General features: G+C 51.9%; 1 protein-coding gene across 1 annotated transcript in view; it reads right to left on the reverse strand.

Moving 5' to 3' along the window:
* Window positions 1–873: 873 nt before the first annotated feature.
* Window positions 874–11,835, reverse strand: part of LOC119965474 (polymeric immunoglobulin receptor-like) — a 610,457-nt gene continuing 599,495 nt past the window's right edge. The window contains exons 4-7 of the mRNA XM_038796338.1: window positions 11,100–11,444; window positions 4,183–4,524; window positions 3,150–3,288; window positions 874–907 (exon numbers count right to left, since the gene is read on the reverse strand). Of these exons, the coding sequence (XP_038652266.1) occupies window positions 874–907; window positions 3,150–3,288; window positions 4,183–4,524; window positions 11,100–11,444 (860 nt within the window). The remainder of the gene's footprint in view (window positions 908–3,149; window positions 3,289–4,182; window positions 4,525–11,099; window positions 11,445–11,835) is intronic.

An 11,835-nucleotide genomic window follows, 5' to 3' on the forward strand; every position in this document is an offset into this window, starting at 1 on the left:
TTCCAAGCAGTTCAGAAGAGTGTAATCAGAAGGTGAGCTGAAACAAGCTGAAGTAGCTTCTGAAGAAATACAGCCAGACGTTCTGCATGGTTCTGACAGGGTTCAGATCTTTTCTGCAAAGGATCTCTCTTCTTCAAAAAACGTCTCTGTAAAGCAGGTATTCCCGAGGGCTAACTGTATTTAACAGTGGATTGAGAGCTGAGATGGGATTTTTAATTGTTTAAGTGGGAACAAAGTTAGCAGTTGAGGATTACTGTAGTCACTCTATTGATTAGCATTGTTTAAGGGGTGATTGAAAGCTATTTCCTGGTGTGATGTAAAAGTTAATTTAGTACTGTTAGTAATAAAGTTTGTTTAATATACCATATCCCTATTTTTCCCCAAATCACCCCTGGTGTGAGGTGTCATTTCCTCACAATTTTACCAAATTAAGATAAAATATTGGTGTTTCTGTCCGTATCTCATCCACTGTTTTTGTCTGGTCCGGGATTGTAACACCAGATCCTCAGCAATGGGGTTGACTGTTAAATGCTCGCAAGGGAAATTAGGGATTGGCAATGAATGCTGCTCTTGCCAACAATGCCCACATCCCATAAACAAACAAACAAAACTATCCACAATAATCAAGAGAAACGGAATTATTCTGTCAAACTTACGGGATTGTTTTTTCCGAAACAGTGTGAATCCAGTGAGTAAACTAATTCCAGTAAATCCCGAAAGAGCTCCCAGAATGATCCAGACAAGCTCCATCTTCCCAGCGGCATCCATGTCTGTGAAAGGAAATCACATGTTTACGGTTAAAAGACGGGATTCCATTCTCGTCAGTCGGTGACATTTGAAATGGTAAAGTAGAGAAATGAAAGCAGGTGGAATTCAGACTGAGCAGATATTTGTATCTGTTGGGCACCTGGAATAACAATGTGAGTTCAAAAACAGATCAATTTGATTTATTGATAATGTGGCAGGCCAATCTTATATCACACACTGGCCATTCTGGCCATTCTGGCTGTCTTGGCAACAGTGCAGCAAAGTTCCACAGATAGAAAGAAAACCACCAACAGTTACCTAGTGGGTTCTGTTCTGTATCCTCCTCCGTCCACACCAACATTACACTGTAGGGGAGTGACTTTTGGATAGGTGGTGTGCATCGTGTGACTGACATCACTAATGTGACCAGGCGATCCGTGTAAACAAGATGAAGTTTGTTTCTAAACACGGAGGAGTTGAAATGAGGAAACGCAGAGCAATGGGGACTGAAATGAAGATAAAGTTCTCTATATTGGAAGAGGAAATGTCAATGACACATCAGTTAGGAAGATGGAGTTTGTCTAAAAGATTGTGATTGCAAAATTAACAAGGAAGAATGTAGAGATTTATAGATTAATGGAAAACCCTCAAAAGAGAATTAACCCATTCAAAAAAGTGACTGAAATGTGAGTGGGATTGGGACGAAAGTTCAGAGTAATTGCGTTGATTCAGGTCATTGCCAATGTTGGGTGTGATAGGCAGCGTGCCAGGCTGAAAGGGAGCTGATGTGATAGGTTTTGTGTTTAGTTTCATTCCCTCGATTTACTGACTGGGGTGAACTCTCCTCCTCTTCCTTAAGCTACTGTCATGGGGCCTCCTGCATCTCCCAGAGAGAGCGGACAGGGACTTGGTTTAAAGTCTCGTCTGAACATCCTCTGATAGAATTGTTCCGAATTATCAATCATTTTGGTGAAGCAAATTGAGACAAACTATTCTGAATTGTGATATTCATTCTTCAACAAGACAAAGAAAAGATTATCGGGCCTTTATCACATTATTATTTAGGGAGCTTGCTGTGCACAAATTGGTCAATACATTTACTACATTTAAATAAGCCCCAAGCTTTACAAAGGGTTTAATTGGTTGTAAAGCACATTGGGACAACTGGTCAGTAAAGGTCCCTCTGGCCTGGATTTTCTGTATTGTGAGAGTTCCCTGCTCATCATCTGGAGAGTCGGCGGGGATGACCCGATGGCACCGCTGCCATTTCCCGCTCAAATTAACTCTGGTCCGCATTTGGAAAGAAGTCCCAGTCCCTCCACGCACAGCGCCGCAGTGGCTGTAAGAGGTACTGCAGCACTGTGCCTGAGACAATGTTCCAGGAACTGCATTGATGGTAAGCAGCAGTGTTCCCAGAAAAGGGCAGCACGGTAGCATTGTGGATAGCACAATTGCTTCACAGCTCCAGGGTCCCAGATTCGATTCTGGCTTGGGTCACTGCCTGTGCGGAGCCTGCACATCCTCCCCATGTGTGCGTGGGTTTCCTCCGGGTGCTCCGGTTTTCTCCCACAGTCCAAAGATGTGCGGGTTAGGTGGATTGGCCATGATAAATTGCCCTAAGTGTTCAAAACACACACTTAGTGTTGGGTGGGGTTACTGGGTTATGGGGATGGGGTGGAGGTGTTGACCTCGGTTAGGGTGCTCTTTCCAAGAGCCAGTGCAGACTCGATGGGCTGAATGGCCTCCTACTGCACTGTAAATTCTATGAAAAGGGGGAGCGGTGGGAGTGTGGGCTGGGGGGGGGGGGGGGGGGGGGGGGGAGATACCTTACTGGTTGGGGGGAGGGGGAGTGTAAAATTCTTGCTTATAAAAATGTGGATCTTTCTTTGTAATTTCATTCCAATGGAAAGAGCCCGGTTCTCTGGTATCATTCTTTACCAAAAGTCTCAGCAGTAAGCAGTTCGGTGGCGATTTTGGAGTTTTTAAATTTAATCCTCAAAGATTTATTGAGAAGAAAAGAAAATTTAAACATACACAATTACAATTACATAGTTAAACTTGATTTCACAATATGTTGCCCCAAAGACTCCCTAATTGATCACACTCATAAATAAAATTCTTCCAGGCAACACTCCATAATATATGTTTAAACATCAATGCAGTTAATATTAACCAAGGCATAACTGCTGTAACTTTACTAAAAGTACCCCACATGATCTCTCAAACCACGTTTCACTCAAATGTGGAAATCCAAGAACTTCAGACACTGCTTTTCACAGTCCAATACATTTCCAGACTGACTGGATGGTTGATTCAAACATCACCTACTCCCAGCCCAGAGCTGTTTCCAAGGGATCTTCCCCCAACAGCCAATCCCCAACCAGTTCAACAGCTCTCCTCACATATCCCTTTCCCTTTCATCTTCAATTCCAGTCTTTTCAGCATTCCTTTGAACGTAACTTTTGCAAAATGTCAAAATCTTTCCTGTCTTTACCATTGCCTCAACATCAGCATCAGTGAGCCAGTGCAGCCTCCTTGAGCCTGAGGAAGAGAATGTTTGAAGTTTTTGAAGAGAGTCTTTAAAGCCAGCACCAAGCCCATGGTCTACGCCGCAGCAGTGATACGCAGTGATAGGGGCTGGTTTAGCACAGGGCTAAATAGCTGGCTTGTAAAGCAGACAAGCAGCCAAGAAGCGTGGGTTCAATTCCCGTACCAGCCTCCCTGAACAGGCGCTGGAATGTGGCGACTAGGGGCTTTTCACAGCCCATTTGAAGCCTATTTGTGACAAAAAGCAATTTTCATTTCATTTCATTTTCTCATTTCATACCCACCCTCCTGTGTGACTCAGAGATGTGGACTATATACGGCAGGCACATCATTTTATGATCACGTCACAGATGGTCAAATTTGAGTGCTGGATGCAGGAAATAGGAAATTTGGATGTTGAATCCTCAGTTTAATAAATAGTTTCTTGGTTTCAGGTTGAATCCTGACTGGTGGAGGTGGAGGAAAACAGGAAGGGGCGTTTGTTCCCAGTAACCGGAAATGTGGGACACAGTGACCTCATATATCATTGAATTATCTGATGGGGGGGGGTCAATCTGTGAGTTGCTCCCCCCACCGTGAGAAAATTCTGGCCGATTAAGTTGATGAGTCACCGTGAACAATAGGCACTGTTCACTCTAACTCACTCTGTATGGACATTGTGGGCAATTCCCTTTGTCAGAGCAGAGCAGCAGGAGTAGGCCATTCAGCCCCTCCAGCCCTCTGCATTATTCAACTGGGCCATGGCTGAGTGTTGACCTCAGCACCATTTTCCTTCACTATTCCCATAACCCTCAATATCATTGGCAGTTAGAAATCCATCGATCAGTATGTCCTGCACTAGATTATGTGCTCGAGTCTGTGAAGTTGGATAATGTAACTTGTCCTTACTCATTACAGTGAGCTGGGTTCCACTCCAATCGATATCTCCCCTCACTTCACAATAGTAGACGGCAGCGTCACTGGGCTGAATGTTGCTGATTGTCAGAATGAAGCTGTTATTGGACGTGTCTCGAGAAGGCTGGAAACGCTGGGAGAAGCCAGGACCCCATCGTGTGTTGTTCATTATCTCATGTGTTAAAATCCATTCGATGTAACCTGGTTGTTGTCGGTACCAATGAACATCAGTGTGTGTTACAGCGGCGTTCCGCAGGATGCACTGTAACCGTGCACTCTGACCCTGTCTGATAGGTTCTGTGACAGGAGACTGGATAACCACTGGGGCAGCTGCACCTTTGGAGAAACAATATTCAGAACTTAAAAGAGTATCTGCATTTACAAAGTAGCTCTGGTAGTTAATCATAGAATCGTTGGTGCCTCAAGGCACCGAGGTCCCAGGTTCGATCCCAGCTTTGGGTCACTGTCTGTATGGAGTTTGCACATTCTCCCCATGTTTGCGTGGGTTTCACCCCACAACCCAAAGATGTGCAGCGTAGGTGGATTGGCCATGTCAAATTGGCCCTTAATTGGAAAAAATGAATGGGGTACTCAAAGTTGTTAAAATAACCACAGAATCACTGCATAGAACATAGAACATTGCAGTGCAGTACAGGCCCTTCGGCCCACGATGTTACGCCGTCCTGTGAAACCCTTCTAAAGTCCCTCTACACTATTCCCTTATCGTCCATATGCCTATCCAATGACCATTTGAATGTGTTTAGTGTTGGCGAGTCCACTACTGTTGCAGGCAGGGCATTCCACGCCCTTACTACTCTCTGAGTAAAGAATCTACCTCTGACATCTGTCCTATATCTATCTCCCCTCAATTTAAAGCTATGTCCCCTCGTGCTGGACATCACCATCCGAGGAAAAAGGCTCTCGATGTCCACCCTATCTAATCCTCTGATCATCTTGTATGCCTCAATTAAGTCACCTCTTAACCTTCTTCTCTCTAACGAAAACAGCCTCAAGTCCCTCAGCCTTTCCTCATATGATCTTCCCTCCATACCAGGCAACATTCTTGTAAATCTGCTCTGTACCCTTTCCAAAGCTTCCACGTCCTTCCTATAATGTGGCGACCAGAACTGCACACAATACTCCAAATGCGGCCGCACCAGAGTTTTCTACAACTGCAACATGACCTCATGGCTCCGAAACTCAATTGTACCATCGATGCACCATCGATTGCACGTGAGGCGAGTGATTTACCAATGTCAGGCTTTAATTAACTAGAACACAGCCTGGCGATCGTCTACAGTGGAAAGGGACGATCGTCAGGCTTCTGAGCATTTATACCTCGTTGATAGAGGCGTGGTTAACTCAGCCTCTCGGCCAATCGGTCGAGAGGCACATGACCGACCAGGGCCAATGGTAAACCGACGTTCTGGCCCAATGGCAGACGAGTATGCAGATCATATCATCACATTCACCCCTTACGGAGAAGGAAGGCGGGGGGGGGGGGGGGGGGGGGGGTGTGAACGAGACCCGTGGGAGGGGGGGAAGAACTGATGATATGAGTAGCCGTCGGGAGAATAATTTTCTCTCCGTACCCTTATCGAATTTGGGGGCTTACCACTGGCCCAGACATAACAATATTTACAAAAAGGAAAGTCCATGGGGCTGTAGAACTCTAGAGGGATTCGATCAGTCGTTTGGTGGTCCTTGACGTCCTGGCCGAGCGCCGTAGTGGAGGAGGTGTCGTCGGATCGGCTGATGGTCCTGCTGATGTCCTGGAGTCCGGGAGCGATAGACTTCGAGTAGTCTCCGTCACCTGAGCTGGCCGCGGAGACGCCATGGATGAGGGATGGGGAAGCTGAGTGGGGTGCTGGGGTGAAAAAGGGGAGGGGGGGGTCTGTGGTGGGGGGGGGCTGCACGCCGGCGGGTGCCAGGTCCTGGAGGGAGACCGTGTCCTGCCGACCGTCGGGGTGCTCCACATACGCGTACTGCGGGTTAGCGTGGAGTAACTGGACATGCTCCACTAACGGGTCGGACTTGTGCACCCGCACATGCTTCCGGAGCAAGATGGGTCCGGGGGTGACCAGCCACGTCGGGAGAGGGGATCCGGAGGACGACTTCCTGGGGAAAACAAGAAGACGTTCATGAGGTGTCTGATTAGTTGCAGTACAGAGGAGTGAGCGGATAGAGTGCAGTGCATCGGGGAGCACCTCTTGCCATCGGGAAATAGGGAGATCTCTGGACCGGAGGGCCAGTAGTGTGGTCTTCCAGATGGTACCATTCTCCCGCTCGACCTGTCCGTTACCCCGAGGGTTATAGCTGGTCGTCCTGCTAGAGGCGATGCACCTGTCAAGCAGGAATTGACGCAGCTCGTCGCTCATAAATGAGGACCCCCGGTCGCTGTGAATGTACGCGGGGTAGCCGAACAGTGAGAAGATGGAGAGGAGGGCCTTAATGACGGTCGATGTGGTCATGTCGGGACAGGGAATGGCAAAGGGGAAGCGGGAGTGTTCGTCGACAACCGCCAGGAAGTAAATGTTGCGGTTGTTAGAGGGAAGGGGCCCCTTGAAGTCAATGCTGAGACGTTCAAAGGGGCGGGATGCTTTGATCAGGTGTGCGCGCTCGGGGCGGTAGAAGTGCGGTTTGCACTCGGCGCAGATGTGGCAGTCACGGGTTACTGTCCTGACTTCCTCGATAGAGTAGGGCAGGTTGCGGGCCTTAATGAAGTGGTATAGGCGGGTCACCCCTGGATGGCAGAGGTCCGCGTGGAGGGAGCGGAGGCGGTCTATCTGCGCGCTGGCGCAGGTACCGCGGGACAGGGCATCAGGAGGCTCATTGAGCTTCCCAGGACGATACAAGATATCATAGTTGTACGTGGACAACTCGATCCGCCACCGTAAAATCTTGTCATTTTTGATCTTGCCCCTTTGTGCATTATCAAACATGAAGGCTACTGACCGTTGGTCTGTGAGGAGGGTAAACCTCCTGCCGGCCAAATAGTGCCTCCAATGTCGCACGGCTTCGACTATGGCCTGGGCTTCCTTTTCCACAGCGGGGTGGCGGAGTTCGGAAGCCTGGAGGGTTCTGGAGAAGAAGGCCACGGGTCTGCCCGCTTGGTTCAGGGTGGCCGCCAGAGCTACTTCAGATGCGTCGCTCTCGACCTGGAAGGGGAGGGCCTTGTCGATGGCACGCATCGTGGCCTTTGCGATGTCCGCTTTGATGCGGCTAAAGGCCTGACAGGCCTCCGTCGACGGCGGGAAGGTCGTGGTTTGCATGAGGGGACGGGCCTTGTCCGCGTAGTTGGGAACCCATTGGGCGTAGTATGCGAAAAACCCCAGGCAGCGTTTGAGTGATTTGGGGGTATTGGGGAGAGGGAGTTCCATCAGGGGGCGCATGCGTTCGGGATCGGGGCCTATCACTCCGTTACGCACTACGTAGCCGAGGATGGCTAGGCGGTCGGTGCTGAACACGCATTTATTCTTATTGTACGTGAGGTTAAGGAGTTTTGCGGTTTGGAGGTATTTCTGGAGGTTGGCGTCATGGTCCTGCTGGTCGTGGCCGCAGATGGTGACATTATCAAGGTACGGGAAGGTAGCCTGTAATCCGTACTTGTCGACCATTCGGTCCATCTCCCGTTGGAAGACCGAGACCCCATTCGTGACACCAAACGGAACCCTAAGGAAGTGGTAGAGGCGCCCGTCAGCCTCGAACGCGGTGTACAGTCGGTCACTCGCGCGGATGGGGAGCTGGTGGTAAGCGGACTTAAGGTCCACAGTTGAGAAGACCTTGTATCTCGCGATCTCGTTTACCATGGTAGAGATACGGGGGAGAGGATACGCGTCCAGTTGCGTAAACCAATTGATGGTTTGGCTATAATCGATGACCATCCGGTTTTTCTCCCCCGTCCGGACCACCAGCACTTGGGCTCGCCAGGGACTGTTGCTGGCCTCGATGACCCCTTCCGTCAGCAACCTCTGGACCTCGGACCTGATGAAGGATCGGTCCTGGGCGCTGTACCGTCTGCTCCGTGTGGCGACGGGTTTGCAATCGGGGGTGAGGTTAGCAAACAGGGAGGGGGGGTCTACTTTGAGGGACGCGAGGCTGCAGACAGTGAGGGGGGGTATAGGGCCGCCGAATTGAAAAGTCAAGCTCTGCAGGTTGCACTGGAAGTCCAGTCCTAGGAGTGCCGGTGCGCAAAGGTCAGGGAGGACAAGGAATTTATCATTTTTAAAAACCTTCCCTTGGACCGTGAGGTCCGCGATGCAGCACCCGGTGATGTGGACGGAGTGCGAACCTGAGGCTAAACCGATTTTGCGTGTTACGGGATGGACAGGGAGCGCGCAGCGTCTTACCGTGTCAGGGTGAATGAAGCTTTCCGTGCTCCCGGAGTCCAGCAGGCAGTCCGTCTTGTGGCCGTTGAGGTGGATCAGCGTAGTCGTTTTGGCGAGCGTGCGTGGATGAGACTGGTCGAGTTGAACGGCTGCGAGCCGTGGAGAAACTCCGTTGTCGCTGTCCGATTCCATGCTGGAGCGACCTTGCGTGGCAGATGTGGAAGCCGGTGGCCAGGATCCCCTGGTGAGGTCTGTTCCCCAAGATGGCGGCGCCCAGGACCCGCACGTGGGGTCGGCACCCCAAGATGGCGGCGACCAGGAAGCCCTCGTGGCCGCTGGAGGCGGAGCTAGCGTTGCCGGCGCTGTGAGCGGAGAGGCGCGCAGGCCGGCTCCAGGACGCCGGCTAGGTGCATCAGCTGTGGGAGGAGGTAAGGCTCGCGGGCCGGGTGCGGGGGGCAGGGGGCGGGGGGAGCCAAGTCGCGCTGCGGGCAGGCAGGGACCGGGGGGGCCCGGAGAGGCGAGCCGGTCGGGCGCCGGGGCTCGGGGGTGGGGGGAGCCGGGGTCCGGGAGCGGAAAAAGCAGGGCCGCTGCGGGCAGGCAGGGACCAGGGGGGCCCGGAGAGGCGAGCTGGTCGGGCGCCGGGGCCCGGGGGCGGGGGGGAGAAACGTGCGCGGCGGGCAGGCAGAGGCCTGGAGGTGCGCATGTCGGCCGGCGGGGCGCGAGTCGGGAGCGGCTGGAGGGGCCCTGGAGGAGAGAGGGAGGCACACAGGCCGTTTGCAGAGGCCTGGGGGAGGGGGGGAGAGTGCTGTGCAGCTTCCAGAAACGCTGCTGCCAGCGTTTTGGCCTGGCAGACCGTGGAGTAGTGGCCCTTCTTCCCGCAGCTCTTACAGAGGGCGGAGCGGGCTGGGCAGCGCGAGCGAGGGTGCTTAGCGTACCCACAAAAGTAGCAGCGGGGCCCCGCGGATTTATCGGGGCGCCCCGCGGCACAAGCCTGAGGGAGGCCGGGAGCGGTGGGTAGCTGGTGGGAAGCGTGCCAGGAGGCGGCCTGGCCAGGGTCATAGGTGCGAGCGCTTTGATCTGCGACCTCCAGGGAGGCGGAGAGAGTCAGCGTCTCCGTTAAACTGAGTTTGTCTCTTTCCAGCATCCGCTGGCGGATCACGAGAGACAGCATCCCAGCCACGTAAGCGTCTCTGACGAGTAGCTCCATGTGCTCTGTCGCGGACACCGCTTCACAGGCGCAACCTCTCCCCAGGGCACAGAGGGCCCGGGCGTATTGGTCTAGAGACTCACCGGGGACCTGCTTTCTGGTGGCCAGCAGATGTCGAGCGAATACCCTGTTGATCGGTTTGATGAATTGTCCTTTTAGCTTTTGTATAGCGTCATTATAATCTGTTTCGTCTTCGATTATTGAGTAAGCGTCAATACCCACGCTGGAGTGGAGGACGTGCAGCTTCTGTGCCCCGGTGGGGGGGGGGTGGTTGTAGATGCCAGGAACCCTTCGAGGCAAGTCAGCCAGAGTTTGAAAAGTTCTGTAGAGTTCGGAGTTTGCGGGCTGATGCGGAGGCATTCGGGCTTCATGCGGAACTCCATCTTCAAAGTTGTAGTTAATTAAATTGATGCACCATCGATTGCACGTGAGGCGAGTGATTTACCAATGTCAGGCTTTAATTAACTAGAACACAGCCTGGCAATCGTCTACAGTGGAAAGGGACGATCGTCAGGCTTCTGAGCATTTATACCTCGTTGATAGAGGCGTGGTTAACTCAGCCTCTTGGCCAATCGGTCGAGAGGCACATGACCGACCAGGGCCAATGGTAAGCCGACGTTCTGGCCCAATGGCAGACGAGTATGCAGATCATATCATCACACCCTCTATAATAAAAACTAACACACTGTACGCCTTCTTAACAACCCTCTCAACCTGGGTGGCAACTTTCATTCAGCCCATCCAGTGTGCACCGACCCTCTGAAAGAGCACCCTTCCTAGGACACTTCGCTACCGTCAAACAAAATCCTTAAATTGACAGCAATACCCATTTGAAGGCCGCATTCCACCACCAGTATCAGGAGGGGGACTCTGCATGTGGATAAAAACTAACCCACTTTGTGTTTCTAATGGTGTCCTAGGGGAGTTCCTCATTGTCAAGTAGTGGTTGATATGACATCAGGAAGAGGGTGGGGTGCCTGTGAAGAGCTACCACCATGTCCAGGTTGCTAACCCCTCTTCCCACAATCTCAACCTATGACCCCAAACCCCCCCACAATCACCTTTGACGTGAGTCCCTCAGCCTGAGTTTGTTGTGGGCCCTGGTTTGACTGGTGTTTGCAATGTGCAGCTGCCTGTCTCAGCTACCATGGTCATGTGGAAGGCCCATTGCTGACTATGTATGTGCCTGATCCTTCACAAAGGAAGCAACATGAGCCTCTCCCTGGATCTCAGGCCAGCGAGTGAGAGACACCATCACCTGTATCAAGGAGCCTGCTTTGTGTCCCAAAAAGTGTGAAAATTTCTCAGACTTCTCAGAACGGCAAGATAGAACACGTGGTGTGAAGTTTAATGAGAATCATGGAAACTGTACTTACTGGTTACACTCAGCTGTGATCCATTCCCACTGATATCTCCCCACACGGAGCAGTAATAGACGGCAGTGTCACTGGGCTGCACGTTGCTGATTGTCAGGATGAAGGTTTTATTGGACGTGTCTCGGGAAGGATGAAAACGCTCAGTGAAACCTGGACTCCGTTGTGTGTTGTTCTTTATATCATGTGTTAAAACCCTCTCCATATCTTTCCCTGGCAGCTCCCGGTTCCAGTGAACATCGGTGTGTGTCACTGCGGCGTTCCGCATGGTGCACTGTAACCGTGCAGTCTGACCCTCTGTGACACGTTCCACACTCGGGGACTGGATAAGGACTGGAGCATTCGCACCTTTAAGAGAAAAATATCAACAAGTTATTAACAGGTGCTAATGTTACAGTCTGGGCTGATTCTACGTTTCCCCAGCCGTGTGTTTCTCGGTGGGCGCGCTGTTCCCAGCCGTGTGTTTCTCGGTGGGCGCGCTGTTCCCAGCCGTGTGTTTCTCGGTGGGCGCGCTTGTTCCCAGCCGTGTGTTTCTCAGTGGGCGCGCTGTTCCCAGCCGTGTGTTTCTCGGTGGCGCGCTGTTCCCAGCCGTGTGTTCTCGGTGGCGCTGTTCCCAGCCGTGTGTTTCTCGGTGGGCGCGCTGTTCCCAGCCGTGTGTTTCTCGGTGGGCGCGCTGTTCCCAGCCGTGTGTTTCTCAGTGGGGCGCGCTGTTCCCAGCCGTGTGTTTCTCGGTGGGCGC

The sequence above is a fragment of the Scyliorhinus canicula genome, chromosome 1 (genome assembly GCF_902713615.1).
Source record: "Scyliorhinus canicula chromosome 1, sScyCan1.1, whole genome shotgun sequence".
NCBI lineage: Eukaryota > Metazoa > Chordata > Chondrichthyes > Carcharhiniformes > Scyliorhinidae > Scyliorhinus > Scyliorhinus canicula.